Consider the following 26,454-nt stretch of genomic DNA (forward strand, 5'->3'; position numbering starts at 1 on the left):
GCACCTGTCCTCTGCTCTCCCCCTCTCCTGCCTCTCGCCTTCCCTCTGTATCCCACCCAGTGGGGATCCATACAATGGCTGGGTGGCTACCAGACATTCATGGCCAACAATGGCTTGACTCTCCAAGAACATATCTGCCCTAATGGGAAGTCTTCAGGGTCTTGGAGCTCCCAGGTAGGTCCCCCAGGCTTTCCTCCCAAGGCAGCAAGTTGTGCTCCTCTGAAGTGGGTGGCCGTGGCAGTGGGAGGGCTCCTACAGGGCTGGCTTCAGGAAGGCGAGGAGAAGCCGACTCGGCGGGGAGAGGTGGCAGCTCGGCCAGCGGGCCTCCCACAGCTGCAGGGCTGCACTTCTCAGGTGGGCAGCACGGGGGCGCTGTTGAGGGTCCCCACGGCCACGGTGGGTGGCCCCAGGTGCTGAGCCGGGGCTGGAGCGCCAGAGTGGTCGCTCTTCCATCAAGAGTTGCGCCTTCAAGCAGCGGCCTCAGAAGAGAGCAGCCGCAGCTGCTCCGCGGGCGCCCGCGCACCCGCGTCCCTCGGAGGGCGCGGCGCTCAGGCGAGGCCCGGCGGCGGCAGCGGCAGCGGCGGGGCAGCCCGGCGGCGGCGCGCGCAGGCCCGGCGGGGTCGGCCAGGCCCGGGCGGGAGCGCGGCGTCGGCGCCCCGGGAGCCGCAGCCGCTGCCGGGCGGGCCTCACGCTGTGGGAGCGTCAGACTGACCTGCGGAGCCTGCGGCTGGGGTTCTGACCGCCGCCTGCAAGTCGTGGCCACACTGCTGAGCGGAAGAGTGCGGCGCGAAGACGGATGGACTGCCCCCTGCAACCCGCAGCGTGCGTTCTTACGCTGAGAACACCTGCCCTTCACGGCCACCTGGGCGTGGGCCCCGCTGCGGCGTTGGTGTGTGTTTCCAAACAGCTCACCCAAGGGTGGCTCCTCAGGAAAGGTCTAGGACGTGGCTCTCTGCACCGCTTGGCTGTTAGCACTCTTTCTTCTGCTCCACCCGGAGGCAGAAGAAGGGGCGTCTTCACGGTGTTGACCTGAGTTTGTTAGAGCCTGCTAGACAGCTGAAACTCTTCCTCGTTTTGAAAGAACCATTTCTCTCTCTCCTAGCTTTGGCATGGTCCACGATGGAGAAGGGAACGTGTGCAAAAAGTCAGAGGGCAACATAATGTCCCCCACGTTGGCAGGACGCAACGGGGTTTTCTCCTGGTCACCCTGCAGCCGCCAGTACCTGCACAAATTTTTAAGGTAGGAGCCCCTGAAGCTGGCTGTGTGTCTCTTGGTGCCTTTGATGCTCTGCGTGGTCGGCCTAACCCTGTCTGAGCAGCTCCAGCCCCAGGGGCAACTTCCCCGGAAGGTCCCCATTTAAGGCATCTCAAGACATTCATTTGACCAAAGAGTTTACCAAGTTTCTTCAGTCTTAATCCAACATCATTTGACCTTTAAACTCAAAAGAAGCCCATAGGATACTTACCAAAGCAAAGTATTTGTCACTAAAATTTAAGCTTTTTTAAAAAAATTCTTCTATAACTAGACATTTTTCAGTCCATAATTTTTTTTAATTTTTAAATGTTTTTAAAATTCTTTCTTGCAGTTAATTGAGATATGATTGACATACCATGAATTATTTTTTCTTACAAAATACATTTCTTATTAGGAAGAAAAAAAAATGAGTATATAAACCTTCACCTGGGTCTAAAATCCTATGATTTTAAGAATTATTTTTAGAAGCTTTTATTATAGTTCTAATTCACTTAGGGTGTAGACCACTGGGGAGGTTGGGTTTGATCCCCTGAAAAAGTAAGTTTTAAAATTTTAGAGAAATAAGGGACTTTAAGAAACATTTTGGATCTGCTAGTAAAGTGGATTATCCCCCAAATGTCAATGGCTTTGAAGTTTGGCTTAAACTGGAAACTGAAATTCTGTTCGAAACTCACATGACGCTCCATCACAGGGCAGTGAGCTCTTGGCCCCATGTGGTCACTCATGCTGTCACTCAGAGACCCAGGTTCTTTCCGTCCTGTGGCTCTTTCCTCCTCAAGGACTCAGTTCCTCACTGCAGCCAGCTGGTGGCTGAGAAAAGAGGGAGCTCTGGAGAGGGTGCAGGACAGGGGCCATGCTCCTGGAAGTGGGAACTCAGCCAATGGCCCTCAGCACAAGGGGTGGGGATGTGCAACACTGTCCATCTGTGTGCCCTGGAGGAAAGGGACACGAGGGTGAGTAAAGAGAGGGCTGTCCGTGCTGTGCTAGCAACTCCAAGTCATATCACAGCTGGAGTAACTGAGACCCGGAGGCACCAGATAGTTAGTGGCAGAAATGAGAGTAAAGCCGGCGCATTCTGGACCCTAGATGTAGCCTTCGTCCACCGATCCCAAGAACCACAGATGCAAAAGTGGAGGAGAAGTAAGTCTGTGGCAATCATGGCTATTGCTTGTGTTTTTATTGATAGGTGCTTAATAAAATTACTTGGTTCAAGTACTGAAAAAAAAAAAAGATAAGGGACATTTCTCCTGCTTCATTGTTTTTCTTCAGTATTGCTTTGACAATTCTGGGTCTTTTGTGATTCTATATATCATATAATAAATTTTAAGATCATTTGTTCTAGTTTGGTGAAAAATGTCCTAAGTAATTTGATAGGGATCGCATTTAATCTGTAGATTGCTTTCGGCAGTATGGCCATTTTAACAAAACTGATTGTTCCAATCCAAGAGCATGGGATGTCTTTCCATTTCTTTAAGTTATCTTTAATTTCCTTAATAAATGTTTTATATTTCTCTTCATATAAGTCTTTCACCTCCTTGGTCAGGTTTATTCCTAAGGATTTTATTTTTTTGATGCAATTTTAAAAAGGATTTTTTTTTTGATTTCCTCTTCTGATATTTCATTGTTAGTGTAAAGAAACGCAACTGATGCCTGTATGTTAATCTTGTAACTTGCTACCTTGCCGAATTCTTTTATCAGCTCTAGTAGTTTTTGTGTGGAGCCCTTAGGGTTTTCTATATATAGTATAGTGTCATCTGCATATAATGACAGTTTTACCTCTTCTCTTCCAATTTGGACCCCTTTTATTTCTTTTCTTGTCTGATTCCTGTGGCTAGGACTTCCAATTCGTTGTTGAATAGAAGTGGTGAGAGTGGGCACCCTTGTCTTGTTCCAGATTTTAACAGGAAGGCTTTTAACTTTTCACCACTGAGTATTACATTGGTTGTGGATTTGACATAAATAGCTTTTTATTATGTTGAGGTATGTTCCCTCTATACCCATTTTGGTAAGAGGTTTTATCATAAACAGGTATTGAATTTTATCAAATGCTTTTTCTGCATCTATTGAGATGATCGTGTGATTTTTGTCTCTTCTTTTGTTGATGTGATGTATCACATTGATTTGCATACGTTGAACCATCCTTGTGTCCCTGGGGTGAATTCAGCTTGACCGTAGAATATAATCTTTTTTTATATGTTGTTGTATTTGGTTTGCGAATATTTTGTTGAAAATGTTTGCATCTATGTTCATCAAAGATACTGGCCTGGACCTAGAGTTAGTCATACTAGGTGAAGTAAGTCACAAAGAGAAAGAAAAATGCCATATGATATCACTTATATATGGAATCTAAACCAAAAAAATGACACAAATTTACAAAACAGAAACAGACTCACAGACATAGAAAACAAACTTATGGTTACCAGTGGGGAAGGGGAGAGTGGAGGGATAAATTGGGAGTTTGGGATTTGCAGATACAAACTACTATATAAAAATGGACAAACAACAAGGTCCTACTGCCTAGCACAGGGAACTATATTCAATATCTTGTAATGGCCTATAATGAAAAAGAATATGAAAAGGAATATATATATATATAAAACTGAATCACTATATTATACACCAGAAATTAATATGTTGTAAACCAACATTTAAACAATTAAAAAAAAAAAAAGATGAGGGGCAGTCTTTGTTTAGAAAGTAGGTAGTTAGTAGAACTCCCAGGTTTGCAGCCAGACAGCTCATCTCTTTGAAGATGCCTTATCTCTGAAAGTCGACCCAGGGCTCCGGCTGCGTGGACACGAGAGCTGAGCTGCTGGGTCCACCTGGACTCCTCCACGATTCCTTCTCTTCCCTTCTGAACACACGTTTCTGGGACTGGACGGCGGGACCTGGAATAGACAGTGGTTGGATATTTTCATTCCTCATGGAGACCTGTCCACGTCCACCTTTGTCATTTCAGGAACATCATTGTTTCTTTGGCCCCGAGAAGGATAACTTCTCTCATTGAGAAGGGAGGACACATTCATGCATGAGACAGATGTGTACTTGACCAGACCCAGGGGAGGGTGGTGTGCGCTCTCACACAGACCACCCATGTGCAGTCGTCTGCTGATTCTTCTAAAGGAGACACAAAGCTTGTGCTTCCTGATTTTCAAAATCCTCGAATGCCGGCAGGAAGTGAGGGGAAATGGACAACTGCGTCCAGGTCTCACTAAACACATTTGTGTTTCTGCGATTCAGCAAAGGAAGCCTAAGAATTATGACTCATTTCAATTCTGTACTCTTGGGAAAAAATAGCAAACAAAACCGCCTTACCTTAAGTATTTGTAACAGATTATCACAAGAAAATAATTAGTGGAATTATTTTTATAAAAAGTCAGCTAGAGGGGAAAAACAAACGGAGGAAGACCGAGGAAAACCGCACAATGGACAGACCCTAAAGAGCCGTCTTGCAAAAGGGCTAAGACCTTTCTAGACACCAACACAGGAAGGAAGACATAATCTGCCCATGTTAACAGACATTAGGGAAAATACCAATTTTTGTAAGGGAAGCAAAGCTTTTATCCACATAGAATTATTTAAAAACATATAACTGTATATGTGTGTATATAAACAGAACTATAGATTTATACAAGTGCATGCATTTATAAAAATATTTTTATATATGTATAAATATACTTTATAGTCACATAATACTTTATATATTATACATCTGCAATATAAGATCTAGTTTACATATTTGTAATAAGAAAATTATATGTATATGTCATATAGTGAGTGTTTATAGATGTTAACAAACACAAAAAAATGAAAACATTGGGGGAAAGTACCTCGTGTACCTGTACACACCCTTCCCCGTGTCACCTGATGACATGCATGTGACCCTCCCCACTTATGCCCGCCTCTGGACCCCACACCGGGGTGGCTCCGTCCTGCCAGTCCACCCAGGCACCAGGAGCGCTGGCTTTTGCTGTCCTGGTTTTCTCTCTTTCTTTCTTATTTTTTCATTACAGCCCCTTTTCTCTTTTTCTGTTGCACAAATTAAGCCGTCTGTGTCTAGCGCGCCATTTGGGGAGGGTTATGTGAGTGTTTCTGCTGGTTTTACGTCCCGTGTGGTGTTCACTCTCTGATGGGCGGCTCCCCCGTGCCCACCGGGGGCAGCGAGCCCGCGGCGGGTTCACCTTTCATGCTGCCTCTGCCATCACTCCTCCAGGCCTTGCAACACGGCCTCCGAGCTGCCTCCTAACCATCAGCCTCGGGGGCCCCCCCCCCACAGCTGCGGTCCTTCCTCCCTGCCTTAGCTGAGAACTCAGGTAAGATACAGCACCAGCGAGGGGAATGGTGACTGCTTTCCAGATTTTATGCCACCCAGGGAGACTGAGGATTTGGTGGATAACTTCCTGGTAATATAAACCTATTTCTAGGAATATATCCTTGATCATTTTTTTAAATTTCTGTTATCAGAAAAGGCAGTGTTCACATTATTCTTCAACTGACCTTGCCCAGTGGGCCCATCCGGCATTGCTGTTCCCTGTGCTGTGTTCTCCTGGAGTCAAGTTCGGGGTTCTTGGCATTGTGTTTAGCTGTTCCCCGCAGCCGTTCAAGTTTGTGTGTGTGTGTGTGTGTGTGTGTGTGTGTGAAGGGTTCTGCTCTCTCTAATGAAGACATCATGCGCCCACAGTGCTCTTGTCTGTGCTAATGAAGAAAATTTTGAGATTTCTGTATCCCAAATCCTGTCTATAAATTTCTAGATTCTTCTAAAAAAGTGTTGCTTTTTCATCTTAATGGTTATGAGGAAGATAGATGAACAGTTTCAGTTTTTCAAAATACTTGAAAAGCCCAAGGATGCAAAGTGTCGGCGTGCAGTGAGAACCAGCATCACAGAAGAGTCCAGAAAAAGTTTTTAAATTGCCGAGAAAGATAGGAAACTCATGGGAAAAAACAGTTATATGTTTAGAGAGTAACCATTTTGATGACATTAAATGTAGGCTGTAATCTTCAAATCGGAATATGACCCCGAGAATGATTTTGGCGTTTAAAGCCATTTTGTTTGGTGATCCTGAGTGGGTAAGCTCTGCTGAAGTCTGCCTGCTGGTTTTTGTGCTAATCGGTAAAGCCTTCTGCAGCCGAACAGTAATAAACATTTATTTTCAAGGACTTTACTAATTTCTTTGGTCCACATAATTATAAACAAATATCAAGACTTTGCTTGCTTCCAAATTTGTTTTCTTGAAAGATTACATTTTCCCAGAAAGCCTCTCATCATATTCACTAAGGTTCACTGCACGTGAAGCGACCAGTTGTGGACTGGACGTGTCCACAGTGCATCAGTCCTGGTTTTTTGTTGGCTTAATGATTCTGGGACTGTCTTATTTTACATGTTTGCTGACTTCCTTATTTTGATTATTTCCAAGTAATCAAAATAGTGTTATATTCTCCACCAGTTAGTTGGCTATTTGGACGTGATCCCAAAAGTGAGTAAGGCTAACTTTTTAAAGATAAAACTGCTTTATTTTATTAGCAGTCCAGCATTGGGTATTGGAAAAAATATATAATAAGGGAGCTCAACTGGCCTGAAGTTGTCAGCACGGCTCTCCTCCATACTTGGGAGAGTCAGGGACAGACATGTGTCCGCAGTCAGTTCCTCAACCTCGTCAGTAAAGACATGTGTCATTTCCTATGAGCAGACACAGACCTCATCCCGTTTCCTCATGTCTGTGTCTGGGAGGCCTGGGACTCCGGGCAATTATAGTTCATTATTTTAAACTTAATGACAACATGGACTCTTCCTCAGGTTGCTTTTTAAAACCTTGAATCATGCACTGCTGACCAGTGAAGACGCCTCACCTCCCATCAGGGGAGTCTGCACCAGCACACGAGAAAGGTCATCACAGCACAGCTGGAGCTGAGGGGTGCCCGGGGGCCCTGCCGTGCCCCGGACCCCCTGCTCGATGGGAAAATTCAACTTGACCTGAGAGCCCATGAAGCATGCTTTTGGGCAAAATGGACATAATACATTTCTTGCTCTGCTGTGCAACGTTCATCTTAAGGAAAGCAAGCCAACGAGTCATGGCTGATTGTAGTTCCTGTAAGACTGGAGCCTGGGGAGTGGGCACCGCCGTGCAGTAGAGCAGCAGAGGGAATCCGAGCTCATGTCCAGATCAGGACGTCAGCACTGAGGTCTGTGAAGCCTTGACCTTGGCAAGTAGTATGGCCTTTTCTGGGTTCCCCCGTTTTCTTACTTGGAAAAAGAGGGAACACAAGTAAAACGTCTCTACAGCCATGAACCAGAGCAGGAGAAGGACTTGGAAATATTGTTGTGAAACCTCTGAGCTTGCCTTATTTTCTTCATTAATGTTATTTTTGTTGTGGTTAAACATATACGTATAGAAAAGTACAAAATTACAAGGGTACAGCTCAAAGACTTGTCGTACAGTGAATCTCGGTCACAATACGGAGCATTTACAGTAGCCAAGATGTGGGAACAGCCTAAGTGTCCTTCAGCGGATGAATGAGTAAAGAAGATGTAAGCTGGGTCTACATATTTATATGTATATAGTATACATATATGATGTATATGTGGCATTTATATGTATATACATACTACATCTATACACACACGACGGGATATCACTCAGCCACAAGAAAGAAGGAAAGCCTGCCATTTATGAAAAATGGATGGATTTTGAGGGCATTATGCCAAGTGACATAAGTCAGAGAAAAGACAAATGCTATATGATCTCACTTCTCTATGGAATCTAAAAATAAATCAATCAATCAAACTCTTAGAGATTAGATTGGTAGTTTGTAAGGGCCTGGTGAGTTGGGGGAAGTCATGGGTGAACATGGTTAAACTTCTGGTTATAAGATGAAGGAGTCCTGGGACTGTCACATACAGTATAGTGCCCACAGTTAACAGTACCATATTTCATATTTGGAACTTGCTAAGAGAGTAGATCTTAAAAGTTCCCACTACCAAAAAAAAGTAACTGTGAAGTAATGGACGTGTTAACTAACCTAAAAAAAAAAAAAATATATATATATATATATATATATATATATATATATATATATATACACATATATAAAATATATGTATATATATATATACAAACACAGTTATCCCCCCACAGCCCCCTTCTCCAAGCCCATCATCACCTCCTCTTCCCAAAGATAACCGTTCTCCTGACACAGAATCCATAGGTTAGCTTTGCCTGTTTTTGAACTTCCTGTGAATGGAAGCATGAGTTATGTGCTATTTTGTGTCTGGGGTCTTTAGCTAAATAATTTGATTATGAGATTCATCCTTGTTGCTGCATAAAAATACAGCATTCATTTACTTATTTTTAATTGCATGGATATATTACAACTTATTAATCCATTCTGTTGGTGGTAGCCGTTTGAGTTTCCAATCTTTGGCTACTATGAGAAATGTTAGTATAAATATTCTTTCAGTTAACACATATCTCACTGATTATACATAGGAGTGGAGCTGCAGGGTCATAAATATATATGTACAGTGTCAGTAGACACTGCCAAGTAGCTTCTAAGAGATTATGCAAAGTTACAGCCCCACGAGCAGTTATGAACATGCAAATGCTCCAAATCCTTGTCAGTACTTGATCTTGCTGGTCTTTTCCATTGTAGCTAATCTGTGGGTCTGTAGTGGCGGGGCACAGTGGTAATGAATGAGGCTGAATACCTTTTTACATGTTTAATGACCACCTGAAAAACCTCTTTGGTAAAGTGCCAGTGCAAATCTGTTGTGCATTTATTTAAATTAGGCTCTCTGATTTTTCTTATCTCCTGTAATGGGAGTACTTTATATACTCTGAACACTTTATCCCTTTTTTATAACATTTTTTATTGAGTTACTGTCATTTTACAATGTTGTGTCAAATTCCAGTGTAGAACACAATTTTTTGGTTATACATGAACATACATATATTCACTGTCAAATTTTTTTTCCACTGTGAGCTACCACAAGATCTTGTACATATTTCTCTGTGCTATACAGTATAATCTTGTTTGTCTATTCTGCATTTGCCTATCTATGAATTTTGAACTCCCAGTCTGTCCCTTCCCACCCCCTGCCCTCTTGGCAACCACAGTTTGTATTCTATGTCTATGAGCCTGTTTCTGTTTTGTATTTATGTTAATTTTTTTTTTTTTTTTTTAGATTCCACATATGAGTGATCTAATATGGTATTTTTCTTTCTCTTTCTGGCTTACTTCACTTAGAATGACATTCTCCAGGGACTTCCATGTTGCTGCAAATGTCATTATGTTGTCGTTTTTATGGCTGAATAGTATTCCATTGTGTAAATATACCACCTCTTCTTTATCCAGTCATCTGTTGATGGACATTTAGGCTGTTTTCATGTCTTGGCTATTGTAAAGAATGCTGCTATGGACATTGGGGTGCAGGTGTCTTTTTGAAGTAGGGTTCCTTCTGGATATATGCCCAGGAGTGGGATTACTGGGTCATATGGTAAGTCTATTACTAGTCTTTTGAGGAATCTCCATACTGTTTTCCAAATTGGCTGCACCAAACTGCATTCTCACCAGCAGTGTAGGAGGGACTTTAAAAAATGGAAAGATATCCCATGCTCCTGGATTGGAAGAATCAATATTGTTAAAATGGTCATACTGCCCAAGGCAATCTACAGATTTAATACAATCCACATCAAATTACCCAGGACATATTTCACAGAACTAGAACAAATCATAATAAAATTTATATGGAACCACAAAAGACCTAGAATTGCCAAAGCATTAATGAAGAAAAAGAAAGAGTCTGGAGGAATAACTCTCCCAGACTTCAGACAATACTATAGAGCTATAGTAATCAAGGCAGCATGGTATTGGTACAAAAAACAGACATACGGACCAATGGAACAGAATAGAGAGCCCAGAAATGAACCCACAAGCTTTTGGTCAACTAATCTTCGACAAAGGAAGCAAGAATATACAATGGAATAAAGACAGTCTCTTCAGCAAATGGTGTTGAGAAAACTGGACAGCAGCATGTAAAGCAGTGAAGCTAGAACACTCCCTTACACCATCCACAAAAATAAACTCAAAGTGGATCAAAGACTTAAACATAAGACAAGATACAATAAACCTTCTAGAAGAAAATATAGGCAAAACATCATCTGACATACATCTCAAAAATGTTCTCCTAGAGCAGTCTATTCAAGCAATAGAAATGAAAGCAAGAATAAACAAATGGGACCTAATGAAACTTACAAGCTTCTGCACAGCAAAGGAAACCATAAGTAAAACAAAAAGACAACCTGTGGAATGGGAGAAAATTTTTTGCAAATGATGAAACTGAACACTTTATTCTTTATGAACAATATGTATTGCAAATATCTTCTTTCACTCTATGATTTAGTATTTACACTTTTAATAGTGTCTCTTGATAAACTGATAAATGGAAGGATTTTTTATGGACTCCAAACAGTTCGTATTTTTCCTTTAAGATTAGCACTTTTTGTGCCCTGCTGAGAAAAAAAAAAAACAACAAAAACTCTGCTTACCCCAAAGACGTGAATATATTCTTCCGCATGATCTCCTGCAAGCTTTATTGTTTTGCTCATCGCATGCAGGCCACCTGACTCTTGTATCGAGCGTGCATGAGAGTCTTGTGGATATTGGGCGATTGTTTTTAAAGTGGCTGAGATGTTTGTCCTTCTTGTATCCACTCCCTGTTGTACCCCTGCACCCACCTTGCTGACTCCGGGCTTAGCCACGTGACCTGTTCCTGCTAAGGGGACAGAACACACATGGCCAAGCAGGAGCCCAGTTGGAGGGATCAGGGTGTCACCTACACACGGTTTCATCCTTCCGGATGCGATGCCTACCAGAGCTTACTCTCACATCGCAATGTTGCTGTGTGTGTTCCTGCATCTGCCCCCTGCTTCGGCTCTTCCCGGCTCCCAGTCTGTGCACTTGACCTCATCCTCATGGCCGTGTGCTTACTTGCTCTGGCTCCTTTGAAATTTACATGTCTCTTGTTTTCAGGTTAGCTTTGACATTTTTCTGTGACTTAGGTTTTCTGCAGAGTTCCTATTGTGTACCCATTTGTGTTCTTTTTCCTGCTTGGGGTTTTGGAACTGCTTAAATCTGATTTATTGTCTTTCATCAGTTTTTGAAAATCTTCAAACCTTTTGTTTACAAGTATCGATTCTGACTCTTTGATTCTGTCCTCTCCTTTTTGGCTTCCAATTGTATAAATATTAGAGCTTTTCACAATACACTATGTATATATGGTATATATTAGTTCTCTGGTGAAATTCTCCATCTAAAAATCTGTTTTCCCAAATCTAATAACCACAATAATTTTAAATCCCATTTCTAACCACTCCAGTATCTGGATTCCTTATGAGTCTGCAGATATTATTTGTATATTCTCTTGGGTTTCAATTGTTTGGTCTCATCTCCTAGTACACTCGGTAATTTTGAACAAATGAAAGATATCGTTAATGAAAAATTTAAAGACAAAAATAAAGCTCTGAATGAGACTATCTTTGATTTCTAGCAGACAAAGGAGTTACAGTTTATAAGTCACCTTGGGACTGAGCTCATGTCTACCTGGCATTCAGTCTTTCTAAATCGGTCTGTTAAGTTTGCTTTCTCCTACTATAGACCTATTGTGGCTTCAGTGAACGTTCTGTTTACCAGAGCCCCTTCTTTTTGGCAGACCGACGATTTCAGTCTTCATCTTTCAGTCCCACCGGGTTGCCAAAACCTTGTCTAGCTTCTCAGCCTCTTAACTACTGCTTTCCATCCTGCTCTTTGGCATCTTAACATCTTTTTAGGACTTACCAAATTCCTTGAGGAGAAAAATAGTACTCGATGTTGGGTTCACGTCTCCACCTTCCTTTGCCCTGGAAATGTTTATCCCTTATGTCCTTTTTACTTGGAGAGCTTTCTGATGCTTACAGAGCAATCAGTCTGATGTGTGCTGATCCCCCATAGTCAGAAGTGGAGGTCCTCTTTGAATTGAGTTTTGAGGCTGAATAATAAGTAATGGGTTCTAGTAACCCAAACTGTAAGAAGATCCTGAACCTGTGAACTTTTAAAAAAAAGAAAAAAAGAATTCAATCTCTCGCTCGGGTTAATCAGTTTAGCTGACTTTCCCTAGTTTCCTGTCTGTGGAATGGGGATCATATTGCCAGTCCTGGCGTAACTTCATGGAGATAATGGGAGACATCTAGCTAGTATGTTGGAATTGTTTGAGATCATTAGAGAGCAGTGCTATGGAATTCCGAAGCTGCCAGACCAGGCTTGTCCTGGAGCATTAATTATGCTTTTATTCATTTTTCTTTGCTTACAGACCCTTGCATCCTGATCGTCACAGCAGTAATAGGTCATTTACCAAACACTTACAGCGAGCCAGTCACTGCCCCTAGCCCTTCCCTAGCCTTTGATTAATCTACTGAAAGGCTGCTGACCGCCTTGCATGTGATGAATGTCCCCTCCACAGTGCCCGGTGCCACCCTTCATGTTCTGTGCAGGCGGATGGTAATTAAGGACATGCATCAGTGGGCGCCAAGGCAGAAGAACCTGGGACCAGGGCCCTGGAGACTGGGGCCAAAAGGCTCTCAGTCAAGGTGGACAAACACACACAGGGAAGTCTGGGGCTGCATAGGCACGTCCACTGTTATTAAATTTCTTGTGATCGCACAGGTGATTTTTTTTTAATTTTTGCCTATCAAAATGTATAAATAGGATTTAGTTGCTATTTGCAAACACTTGTTACTCTTTGTGCCAAATGTGAAAGTTACACGGAAGCATGTCTCTGGTAGGGAAGAGGATACCCTATTTGTGGAGGAGGAAATAGTTCGTTGGTCTTTTGCCATCTGCTAGTGAACTTAAGCAGGAATTCATTTTCTTCTGGACTTGGGAATCTAGTCAGAAATTAGCCTGAGCATAGAGCATTTCTGGTGGAAATCATGGCGGTGTTCCGCGTGGAATTTCTGGAAGCTGGAAGCTATCATGCAGGCTTCCTCTGGCCTAGGAAAGGAAGGAAGGAGGGAAGGAAGAAAGAAAATCCCAGTCTTTGAAATTGATAGATTGTGTTTTGCCACTTACAATGCCCTTTTTCATCTTTTTATTGTTCCTGGCAAGAAGCGTACCTGTAAACGTATCTCTAATAGGAGCTCCTCGCATGGGACATCTGGTTGTATGACCCCATCTCATGTTCCCCGTGATAAGCTTGAGAAATCCCACAAAGAACAGATTGCCTTCCCAGAAAAGGTGAAATGTATTATGAATGATTTCAGAAAATGTGGCCCCTATATTTAAATATAATGAAGATAAATGTTACATTAGCCCTCAGGAGAAAAACGGCCCCTCTTCTTCATACGAGACGCACTGTAAAATTGCTGGAGGAAAAAAAAGCATGATCGAATGTACATCTTTGTAACTGTTCTGGCATCACCAGCAGCCCCGTCTCCTCTTTGTTTCAGCACTGCCCAGGCTGTGTGCCTTGCTGATCAGCCAAAGCCCGTGAAGGAGTACAAGTACCCTGAGCAGCTGCCGGGAGAGTTATATGATGCAAACACACAGTGCAAGTGGCAGTTTGGAGAGAAAGCCAAGCTCTGCCTGCTGGATTTTAAAAAGGCAAGTGATTATTGGCCAGTGCTCAATGCAGTGTGCCTCCTAAAACCCTCGTCTTCCGGGAAACTGACATTGATGTGTTCTGCATTTATTGGGTCCCTACCAAATGTCAAGTCCTGCCTGTTAGGGCTGGTCCTATGTAACAGGAAACACAAGCTTCACTGGCAAAGAAAATGATGGTGGATGCTGTTGTGGGGGTCAGTTTTCTCCTGACTACAGACGGCCTGTGAGGTCAGTTCTTTCTTTCTGATTTATCACGTGGGACCTCGGCAGGAACTCCTGGTTAGTATAAGCTGGCAAATTAATACACTGCATTCTTTTCAAGTGGTGTTTAAGAAACAATCGCCCCCTGACCCCACCTCCCTTACCTGCCTGAGACGTAAGCAAAATTTACTCTAAAGCAGTAGCCTGTCTGGCACTTCTGATCACTGAATTCCTCAAGTGAAGGCTTTCTGGAGAAATGTCTTCATAGCACTCCACTGACCCCAGGGACACCCGTGGAGTGGTTTCCTCACATAAATTCCTCACGAACACAGAGGCACACGCTCCTGCTAGACGGGGGAAAGCAGGCTTCACAACTTGCTGTGCTAACCCACTAGGAAAGTTACTCATACATTAAATGAAAGAAACTGTTTTTGAGGTTTCTTTTATTCTAGTTTATAACAAAATCAAGAGGAAAATAGACACAAATGTACGGTCCTCCAGAAACCCCCAACATTGCAGAATGCACTGGGAATGTTCCCAGGTTAAATCTAACGTGATAATCCTCTTCCTTCTGAGCTCAAGTAGAACTCCCCCGAAGGTCAGTTACAGCCCTGTGCCAGCGGACCCTTACGTCCCCAGCTGGGAACCCTCAGCTCGAGCAAGACGATAAGTCAGTCAGCCTCAGCGTGTATTCCCAATGCTGCCTTTTCCGTCGGCAGAATATGTAAAATTCCTCGGAACTTTTGTGTTACTCTCCTCTTTGCTGAGAGAAAGGAGCATGAAACTAATGTCTTCTTTCCGAGGTGAGAGTTTTGACATCAGACTCCTGGTTTCCACTTTATTTTGCTCTGTGACCACAGACTGCACCATTCATGGTAGACCAGTGCCATCTGGAAAATACAGAAAATAAGAAGTTAAATGCAACATGTCTTGTCATTACTGAGTAAACATTTGCATGCAGTGAAATGCATTTGTTTTAGGTGTACGATGGGAATTTTAACAAACATACTCATCCGTATTAGCATACTGATCAAGCTACGTCTTATTTCCACGAAGCCAAAAAGTCCCCTTTAGCCCTCCTCCGTTCAGTCCCTCCCCATCCCATGAGCGACCATTGTTCGGCTTTCTAGCACCATAGTAACACAGTGCTTATTCTGGAACCTCCTATTGCCAAGTGTTTTCACATTTCACCGTTAAACACGATGCTAGCAATCGGTTTTACATGGCTTCCTTTTATCCAGTTGAAGAAGTTCCTTTCTGGTCCTAGATTGGTAAAAGATTTTATCACAGAATCGTGCTGATTTTTGTCATGTGGGCTTTTTTTCCTGCATCTGTTGATATAGACATATGTTCTTTCTCCTTTATTCTGTTCATGTGGTGAATCGCTGATGGGCTTTCAATTTTTTCATTGATTTTTGAATGTTAAGCCACCCCCTACCCCTAGTACGACTCCGCTTGGTCATAACCTATTGTGCATTTTTATGTTTTGTTGACTTGTGAATATTTTGTTCAGGGTTTTTATATGTATGTTCTTGAGTAATATAATTTTGAAATTTTGTTTTCTTATAATTACCTTTCAAGAATTTATATCAGAGTTATGCTGCCCTCAAAAAAAAAAATGATTTGAAAGTGTTCCCTACTCCTTTGTTTTCTTGAAGAGCTTATAATAAGATTGGTATGGTTTCTTCCTTAAATGTTTGTTAGAATTTATCAGTGAGTTCTGTCTGTGGGAAGGTTTTTGTAATTACTAATTTAACTACACTAACATATGCGGGGTTATGTAGGAGCACTTCCCAGCTAAACTGATCAGATTCACTGAGAAAAAACAAAATCAAAAAAGGACACAAAAAGAGAGATTTTCTAATGAATGTGTCTGTTTTATCTGCTTTGTTAATTTTTTTTGGTCCAAGAGTTGTTCGTAATATTTTTATTTATCCCTTTAATGAATGTAAGAGCTATAGTGGCATTTCCTCTTTTATTCCTAATAATGGTAACATGTGTTTTTTAATCTCTTTTACTTGATCAAACTATCTAGGAGTTTATCAGATGAATGAGTCCCTTCAAAACAGCAGTATTTGTCTCTGTTAATTTTTAAAAGAAAATTTTATTGGGTCATTTTCTATTTCATTAATTTCTGTTTTGTCTTAATTACATTCTAAGGCTTAGTGTGACTGTCTCTTCCTTGTTTATGAGGTTAGCTTGGATTTGAACATTTTCTTCTTTTCTTAACATAATCATTTAACTGTATTTAAAGCTAGTAGTTTCCTCCTAAGCAACATATTAACATGTATCTGGAACATTTTACATGTTGAGTGTTTAATGTTATTAACTATGAAATATTTCCTAATTTAAGTGCTGATTTCTTCTTTAACCCATGCATTATTGAGGAGTATATTATTTAACTATGAAATAATTGGTGTTTTCTAGACAGCTTATTAATTTTGATCTCCAATTTTGTTCAATTTTGATCAGAGAATGTACTCTATAAGTATACTTTTGAAATTTATTGAAACATATTTCATAGCCCAGCATTTATTCTATCCTGGTGAACATTCTATGGCCACTTGAAACAATCATACTTTCTGCAGTGGTTGGGTATAATGTTCTAGAAATATTTATTTTGTTAATTTGTTTGATAATATTATTTGTATCTTCTATATCCCCCATAGTATTTATTACTTGTGTCAGTTTCATAGATACGAGTGTCAAACTTTCTAACACAGATTATGTATTTTTCTATTTCTCCCATTAGTTCTATTAGTTTTTGCTTTGTATATCTTGAAGCTGGATTATTAGGTACATACACATTTAAGATTGTTATGTCTTCCTGACTCTTTCACTATTATAAAGTGACCTTTTTTATTCTTGATAATGTTACTTTTCTTGAATTCTACTTTATCTGATATTGGTACAGCCACATCAGCTTATTTAGAAATACTCTTTGCATAGTAATTTTTCTCACCCTTTTACTGTCAATTTCTTCATGTTTTTATGTAAAATGCTTCTGTTGTAAACATACTTTAATTTGGTATTGCTTTTCTATCCAGTTGAACCATCTCTAGCCTTCCACTGAAATATTTGACACATTTATATTTAATGTAATTGTTCATACGGTGGATTTAAGTCTACCATTTTGCTATTTGTTTCCTATCATTTTCATTTCTTTTTTGTTTCTCTGTTTCCTTTTGGATTAAACTTCTTTTAAGAAATTCTATTTTCCCATCTGTTTGCATGTTAGCTATAATTTCTTGTATTTTTGGTGGTTGCTCTAGAGATTACAGCTGCATCTTTAACTTACAACCTCTGTAGAATTAGCATTGCTCCACTTTATGCAAAATGCAGGATCCTCACCGCAAATACATTTCTGTATCCCTCTTTCACACTTTGTACTATTGTCAGCATGTATTTTACTATGAATGTTCTAAACGGCATGACACAATGCTATAATTTTTATTTTAAAATAATGGGTTGCTTTTAAATAAAATAGGATCATCTTTTATATTTACCCACATTTTTGGCATTTATTATTCTTGCTTTCTTATAGATTGGTTTTAAATTGGATCATTTCCTTAGGGCTCGAAGAACTTCCTCTAGCATCTCTTGTAGCATAAATCTGCTGGCCACAAAGCACCTCACATTTTCTTTACCTGAAAATGTCATTAATTCACCCTCAGTTTTGAAGGACAGTTTTTTCTGAATATGGGATTCTAAACAGAATTCTTCATTCTCTTTTCCCTTAGACACTTTAAATATATAATTGTGTTTTCATCTGGACTCAGCTGTTCCTGATAAAAAGTTGGTTGTCATTTGTATCATTTTTCTAACATTTCTAATCATTTGTTTAGACAACTCGGCAAACTATGCATTGGAATTATTTTAAGCTTTAGTTCCAGAATTACCATTTGGTTCTTTTTTTGTAGTCTGTATTTCTCTAGGGAATGTCCCATTTGTTCACTTATTATGTCTGCTTTTTACCCCTTTGTAGCCTTGAATATATTTGTAGCACATTACACGTGGCACGGTTATATGTTAGAACACATTGCTATTTTCTGTTGCGCGTATTTATTTTGTTATTATAATAGAGGGGTCCTTCGGATTCCCTGAGCCTTTGTTTCATGCTTCCCTCAGGCTCATCAGTTCTGGTTTTCCCTCAGCCCCGGGCGCAGCCTGTCTTCTAGTTTGTGATTCTTACTCCTGAGACGTGGACTTCGGGCTTTCCGCCGGACACCCCCGATGCTCCCTGAAGTCCCTCCCCTTTGTGTGGGTTGGAACCCTGGCCTCACCCAGCATTGTGCTTTCTCTGTCTCCTAGCCCTTACCAGCGTCCAGCCCAGAGCTGCCGCCCTCTGCTAGGCCACTTAGAATCTCATCCCACGCGTCCACCACCACTCAGGCCGCAGATACCTGCCTGCAGGAAGTCCTCGGGGAGGCCTCTGAGGCTCCCCGCCCAGTGCAGCTTTTTCCCTTCTGGCCCCATTCCCACAAGTCCTAGCTACTCCTGCAGCCCCAACCCTGACCTCTGCACCCTCCACTCAGTGAGACTGCTGCTGTCTGCATGGGCCCACCTCTCTGCACCACGGTCAGTGAAGTGTCCCCAGACAGAGAACTGGGGAGGGCAGCACCCACCTGACAAATCGCCCTTCTCTTGAGGACCAGGCACTGTATGGCCTGTTGCAAGAGTCTGAATCAACTGGCCCATATATCTAGTCCAGTTTTACAGTCTTTGCACATGGGAAAATAAGCCTGGTACCAGTGCCTCCATCATGAACAGGAGAGAAAATACCTTCTGGAAAAAAAAAACAAAAAACAGCCATTAAAATCAACAATGTGAGCTCACTCCCTGTAACGTAAAATTGTTTCTCGATAGAACAAACTTGACATCGTTTTTATATATATATATATAGTTAAATTCTGCTTATGTGTCCAGAATCTCTAATATACTGAATCTCAACTTTAAATATGGAGTGGCAATTCAGTTCTTTATTTTTCATATGAATCAAAGCATCCCAGGACACTGACACTCTCATTTTAAAAATTTAATTTTTTAAAAGGAGCTCCTACTGAAATGTAATGAGAATGGGTTTATTTGATTCGATTGAAATGTAAAGAGCTGGAAGCTTTCTGACGGGAGAAAATAAAATGATAAATGGCAAGGAAGCTACCCAGGGCCTAAGCCAGCACGGGGCTCATGAGGCCCAGCCAACAGGAATTTACTGAGTTGGGTGGTGGGTGGAAGGATGATGCTTCAAGAGGGGCTGAATCGTTTAAGCTTAGCTTGGGAAGTTAGGATAATGCAAACCCATGTGCATCCCTCTCTTGGATAAATAGCTGTGTATATTTGGCACGTGTGTGTGGGTGTTTACATACTTGTGTACAAATTCATACACATATATGACCATGGCTTTCTCTGTCCACTGAGGACTTGCATATTGATCATCAGAATTAGTGATAAAAGCACACCACTGCTTGAAAAGCAAATAATTGCCATAAATTATGTGTCCCACTGCAACATCATCTGTGCCTGCATTTTCAGTTTGTATTTCTGGAGCATCTGGTCCTGACAGTTTGAGAAAATGAATCTGGGGGTAGTCAGGTCACACTATGGAAATGCCACAAGAAATCCAACGCAGGTACCTGACATGTGTTTTTTATTTGGGGTGCTAGGCTGTGATGTGAAACTTAACTAGGTCAGCATCACTGAAATCGGTCTCTGTGAACATAGCTCTTAAATTATGGGATGGAATGCAAGTGAGAGCCTTCATTACAGAGAGTGGTCCTTAGCGGCGAAGGTAAAAAGCCGGAGTCTCCACCTTCTTCTTCCTGAGTCAGGCGTTAGTTATTCCAACCACCGTGTCTTTATGGAGTACCTGTTCTGCTGTGTCAACATTGCTTGGGGGCCTGACCCTGCGGTCTGAGATGCAGGATGGCAGAGTTACTTTGAAATGTGATCACTTAGTGTCCTGGGTACTCTTGGTAAATTGGGAGCCCCTCCACCACACCCAGCACGTCTTGCATTCCAAGTTCCTGGCCCTAGAACCATGATTTAATAGGGTCTTTGTTCCAGGAGGACCCTGAAGTTTTATTAAGAATGTAATAACCTGCAGGCATAATGCTGAGTGTAATACAACCATTGTCCATTATGCCAAAAAGTTAGCAGTTAAGTCAGAGAATGATAAAAGTGAGAGGCAGTAATCAGTCTGGGGTTGTTTAGGTAATAAATGAACAGAGGTTGAGGTACTAGCAATTTTATTTGTTTTCCAGGGCAGAATATCGCATTTTTATTAAACAGCCAGCAATTACATCTGTAGCCCAGCAAGGTCTCGAGCACTTTTTGACATGTTGGAACACAGTAACATGAATTATGTATTTCAAGGCTCTTCTTACTCTATGAGTTGCTTCTGGCTGCACGCTTGGAATTGGGGATTGAGCAGGTTCCAGGATGCGGCTGGAACAGACGGCGTGAGCTGGGCACGGACTGAGTGAGAGTGGCGAGCTGTAGTGGTTAGCATCCTGCACTTGGAGCTGTGTACTTAGAAAGGTCAAAAGCCTTGGCCCTCAGTAGTACCTTCCATCCACATTGCTTTATTCTGCAAAATGTTCCCAGAAACTGCAATGTAAGGATATTACAAAAATACTTGGAATAGCAGTTGAGGTATAGTATGTTCATATCATGAAGTCACCCTCTTAAGTCACCTTAGAGGTTTTTTATAATCACAATCCCCTGATCACACTATTAGTTTCATTTTACAGTAAATATGTCCCTGGTCATTCTGGCCAGGGTTTCCACAGGAGCAAACTAATGGACACTCAGCTCATTCAGAAAGCATTTATTGAAAGCCAGCTAGGTACTAAGCATTGTTCCTGGTATCAGTGACAAATAGATAAAAAGAATTTAACATTTGAAAACACTGTCTATTTTGTATCAACTCCCATAATCTTTGAAACTAACCCGTGAATTAGTACCACTAGCCCCCGTAAGCAGAGCCGTGAACCCCAAGCCGAGAGCTGGGGTTCTGCTCACGTCTCCTCATGTCCTTGAAGTGAGAAACGGCACATGCACTGGTTTGATGCCTGTTCGGTGCCAGGCCCTGAGTTGGGCACGTTCCCTGCGACCCCTTCATTCAGCCCCAGGACAAGTTGCTGGTTGGCTGCATGTGGGAGGACACGGGGGGTTCTGCCTGCTCGACTCACATCGGGTAGGCAGACTCTCTACTGACCCCTGGGTCCATCTCCCGGCTGAAGCAACCGCAGGAGCAGCTGCCTCCCGCACGCCCACCATTCCTGTATCACTCATTCATCCACCTGTCTGTGCGCCCAGAGCCTGAGTCAGTAGGTCTCTGTGAACCACCTCCCAAGGGCAGGTGTGCTTCCCCTGCCCCGCTGTCCGAACTCTGGCTGTGATCCACCACATCTCCACCCAGACACTGAGCCTCAGTCCACAAGCTGCAGTTTCAAGGGACTTTTATTTATATCCTGGTATTTTAGCGCGTTGTCTTCCCTGCCAGCAAACGCAGTTTTCTGGTTGTCTCTTTGGAGAGTTACAGACATCCAGTCCTCTGCTTTTATAGATTCCTTTCGGTTTTATGGCTCTGATCTCTAAACACCATTCTGGCCAAGGCCAGAGGCCCCCCCATACAGCACGCTTACTCCTGTCGTGAGAGCCAGACAGTGCGCTAGCCACTAACGAGACACAATTGCCCCAGTACACTTAATGGTTCTGGAGCACTCTCAAGAAGATGAAGTTTCATGGCACAGTGATTGTAACCGTAGGAGGTTACTATGGATACCTCAAAATAAAAGCAATTCATTGATATGCAAATTAAAGCATCGAAAGTTTACTTCTTTACCTTCCAAGTTCTCAAGAGCTATCTTATTAGTGAGAGAGATAACAAGGGGAAAGAAATATGAAGCTGTGTCTTTGACAAATATCTTAACTTCTAAATACGTAATAAGTAAATTTATGAAGGAGCTTTAGTTTTATGAAGGTAAAGTTAATATGGATTCTTAAGAAGGAAATCCTTTGAGAGACCACTCACACGATGCAGAAAGGCTCGTGGGAGCACTTCTCTAGCGTCAGTGAAACAGAGAATGAAAACACAAATGCCATGAACTGCTATCTCTCAAGGAGAACTATGTGGAAGTTTTGCTGTGTTGCATTTTTTTAATAACACAAAACACCCTGCAGACCCAGCGATGAAATGTCTTGGGAAATAGAGCAGCACTTGTTCAAATATTCAGAATCTGTGTGCAGATCATTTAAGAAGCGTTTTCATCACAGGCAGTTAAAGCTACCACCCGCGTTCCCAACGTTTCCGTTACGTCGTGAGTCCCACTGCGTGCCCTGCACGAAGATGTTCCTTTGGGCTCTAGAGGATATAAAAGTAAAAATAATTCTGTACTCCTGGAGAGACTTTTCTTGGCTATAAATCTCAGATCCTGTTTTATTTAAGGACACATCAGCCACGTAGGACCTCCTTGCTTTGCACACACCTTTCTTCTTCCCCGTCTTCCTTCCTTTGCACAAACCCTTCTTTCCTTCTCCTTTGAATGTTGTCCTCAAGCTCGAGTGGAATCAGATGTCCATCTTCTCTGAGTCTTTCCCTGAGTCCTCTGAGCAATACTCATTTCCCGTTCCAGCAAGCCCACCCCGCGCTGTGCCCCCCCACCCCGTAGGGGCGCCTCTCCCACGTGCACCGGGTGGAGGTTTACAGCTCATCTCCCCTCTAAGGCCATTTCTGGGAGGATTGATCTGGTTGCACTTCTTATGGAACCTCCTGCCTGCAAGATACCTGGCATCTTCTAGGCCTTCATCAAAGCTGTGCGGATGGTGGATGGTGGATGGATGGGTGGGTGGACGGATGGCTAGAGAGAGGGATGGACAAGCCAGCAAGTTTCAGAACCATCTTCCATGTGGAAATGAGGATTCAGACTTGGAGAGGTTAGTGAGACGTAGGAACAAGAATGGATTATAATGTCATTTGCAGCACCATGGACGGACCTAGAGATTATCATACTAAGTGAGATAAGTCAGTCGGAGAAAGACAAATATGACATCACTCATATATGGAATCTAAAAAAATGACACAAACTTATTTACAAAATAGAAAGAGACTCACGGACACAGGAAACAGACTTGTGGGGAACCGAGGAGAGAAGGATAAATTGGGAGTTAGGACTGGCAGATACCAACTACTATGTACAGAATAGATAGACAGCAGGGTCCTACTGTATACACAGGGAACTATAGTCAATGGCGTGTGGTAAACCTGTAATGAAAAAGAATATGCATATATATATGTATATGTGTGTGTGTATATATGTGTGTATATGTGTAACTGAATCACTGTGCTGCACACCAGAAACTAACACAACATTGTAAATCAATTACACTTCAATTAAGAAAAGGAGAAAAAGAATGAATTATAAAATGTTAGTTTTTTTTATTTTAATTTTTTGTAGTTTTCTTCAGTGTCTGGATTAAGCATATTTTACTCTTTAATTTAGAAATACAATTTTATTAAATTTATGATGAATAAAACCAAATTAAAGTTTCAGGGATAGAATTAAGTTGAACAGAGTCCAGAACATGAATCTTCTGGGTCCTCCCTCCATCGTAGGGGTCTACCACGAGGTAGAGTCAGCTTTTCATTTCTATCAATTGTTTTTCCCTTAAATGTTTCAGTGCTATTTCATCACAGATGTATGGACCATTTCTGATACAATGAATGACCTTCTTTTCCCCTTTTAGGATATCTGTAAAGCCCTGTGGTGCCACCGGATTGGAAGGAAATGTGAGACTAAGTTTATGCCAGCAGCAGAAGGCACTACTTGCGGGCATGACATGGTAAGAAGCTAATCTTAGGTACATGCATCATAGTCTGATGTCAAGCTTTCAACCCACGCTTCTTTCCTCCTCTTGTTGCTGGAGATTAAGGTCTTGCCTCATGCAGAAAGAATTCAAGAACAAGGCATAGTAAAGTGAAAGCACTTTTATTTAGAGAGACACACACTCCGTAGACAGTGTGGTCCACCTCAGTCAGAAGGGAGAGGGGCTCAGGAGACACACACTCCATAGGGAGAGTGCGGGCCGTCTCAGAAGGCGGGAGAGAGTGACCAGGAGGTGCAGGTTCTTAGTTTTTATGGGCGTGACAATATCATAGGCCAACGAGTAAGAGGATTATTCCAACTGCTTTGGGTCCCCGCCGCCACATGTTGACCATTTATGGTCAGTCCAGGAACTGTCACGGCACCTGTGGGTGCGCCATGAGGCTCAAGGTGTACTGGAAGTCTAATCTCCCGTCGTCTTGGTTCTAACCAGTCTGTCCTGTCCTCAGTGCTGTGTCCTTCCTTCCGTGGTTGTGCCCTGCCCCCTTGCCTCCTGTCTCACTCTTGCCTTGGTATTTTTATCTCTTTCCATATCTACACCCATGCCAAAAAACTGCGCCTAATTTACACTGATACTATGCAGAGGACTCTTGTTCTCTCCTGTTCTCGCCTTTCCAATGATATCCATTCCAATGATGAGCTGTCTGGACTTCATCAACAGAGATGTCAGGCAACAGGTGACGGCTGAATCTGTTTAGTAGGGGGAGGCGTTAAACCCTTGACCTCCTTTTCGCCATGTGAAGAGCCGGCTTATGTAGTTCTGTTAAAGTCACAAAGCATTGATTTAAGGACTGGAGCCAACTCTTTTGACCTATTGTTGCTCCTGTGGAAAAAAGGGATGTTCTACAGCAGGGAAAAGAAAAAATACATAAGATGGCAAGCTTATTACTAACTGGTAGGTAATGGTGATTTTTGTCATCAAAACTTAGAAATAAAGTATCTTAACGTGCAAGAGTACTGTTTTAATCCTTGTGATTTGGCCTGTGATTGTACTTTTTTCCAGCACATAAGAGGCTCTTGATAAAGACAGAAATGTATCAGAACCAAACTGTCACTGTAACGACCTTCATTCCACGCGTCTGATGCTTTGATGATGTAAGAGAGAAATGCGTGCCTGAATGCCACTGATCTAGGACGTTTAAAGTCCTAAGTAAATATTTCCCACCATAAACACATTGAAATGTGAGTGCAGATAGAATGGATTCAAAGTATTAAGAAACAAAGCTGACATATGTGTGAAATTATTGCAACGCTGACTGAGGAAATGAGGTAAATTCGCTTAAGAATCTCGCCCAGCAACCACTCATCCTACACGTGTTAATGTGCTTTCTTTTCAGACTTTCACGGGGTGGGACTGATACGTAAATCCTTCTAGTGATGGAGACAGCAGTAAATTCATCCACAACAGAAAAGTCTAATAAAAATGCTTTAGTTTCTCAAAAGAGAAAGTGGATTTATCGAGCTACAACGATGTGGAAATACCAATTAGCAAAGGATACCAGGGGATTCACCTGAGTGTTAAGCTTAGGTGATCACGGCGTTCTGCACATAAGTGGTTAAAATTGATCAAATTTTGCGAATCTGATAGTTTGCCAAATTACACCCATTTGGCAGCCCTCGCGCCGCTGCCCTGAGTGACGGTTCACAGGGACAGCGCTTGGCCCTCCAGGCATCTGACTTCGTTTTCGTCACCTGCTATTTCCCTGGAGGATGTTCTTGTTCTGTTGTATTTACCTTGAAAGCACAGGTAAACTGATTTTCATTGATGTTTTCTGTTATTTTTCCCTTGTGTTTCCAAATAGAGCTTTTACCTTCACATTGAAGAGAATTAGAGCATGTTTTTAAAAAAGCCGGAGTAGGTGCCTACAAATTACATTAAGCGTTCCGCCCAGGGTCACGTGGCGTGGCTGCCCAGTGGCCATAGTGGGATGAGTGTCAGAGGCTCCTGTAAAAGCTCCCTGTGGTGTTAGCTGTGTGTCTTCCTGTCTCGCTGGGGCGCAGGTGTCCGTGAGGTCTGCTGACTTGGCAACGAGCATTAGCAGAAGTCAGCATCCCGGTGCTTCGGGATGTTCCAGGGCAGCGCGTGTGCTCCTGATGACCAGAGAGGACAGCAGTACTGCTGTGCACCTTTCTCCTGCGTGGGGACCTGTTTTCCGCCACCTGCCGCCGACACTGTGGCTCCGTGTGGTGGGCATGGGGGTTAATCCAACCAACGGTCAGTGCATCTTTTAGTGGCAAGCACTGTGCTTAAAACATGATATACATTTAATCCTCACAAGCACCCTGGGAGGGTGACCCTACTGCCACCCCCACTGTGCACCCAAGAATTCTTCCAGGGAAAGGACGCCGGGCTCCTCTGCGCTCACGCCGTGAGACGCCCAGAACAGGGGCGTCAGGACTGCCGCCTGGGTCGCACCAAAGCAGATTCTGATTCTTTAATAATCCCGAACATAAGATTAAACGAGCCCTAACTTTGTAATGACG

At 42.4% G+C, this 26,454-nt stretch overlaps 1 protein-coding gene across 3 annotated transcripts in view; it reads left to right on the plus strand.

The window, feature by feature from the left end:
* ADAMTS16 (ADAM metallopeptidase with thrombospondin type 1 motif 16) overlaps positions 1-26,454 on the plus strand; it is a 153,621-nt gene that overhangs the window by 54,503 nt on the left and 72,664 nt on the right. For all 3 annotated transcript variants that reach the window (XM_064479296.1, XM_031442923.2, XM_064479300.1), the window contains 3 exons: positions 1,103-1,240; positions 13,732-13,885; positions 23,834-23,929. In XM_064479296.1, coding sequence (XP_064335366.1) covers positions 1,103-1,240; positions 13,732-13,885; positions 23,834-23,929 — 388 coding nt within the window. The remainder of the gene's footprint in view (positions 1-1,102; positions 1,241-13,731; positions 13,886-23,833; positions 23,930-26,454) is intronic.

The sequence above is a fragment of the Camelus dromedarius genome, chromosome 3 (assembly GCF_036321535.1).
Source record: "Camelus dromedarius isolate mCamDro1 chromosome 3, mCamDro1.pat, whole genome shotgun sequence".
Lineage (NCBI taxonomy): Eukaryota > Metazoa > Chordata > Mammalia > Artiodactyla > Camelidae > Camelus > Camelus dromedarius.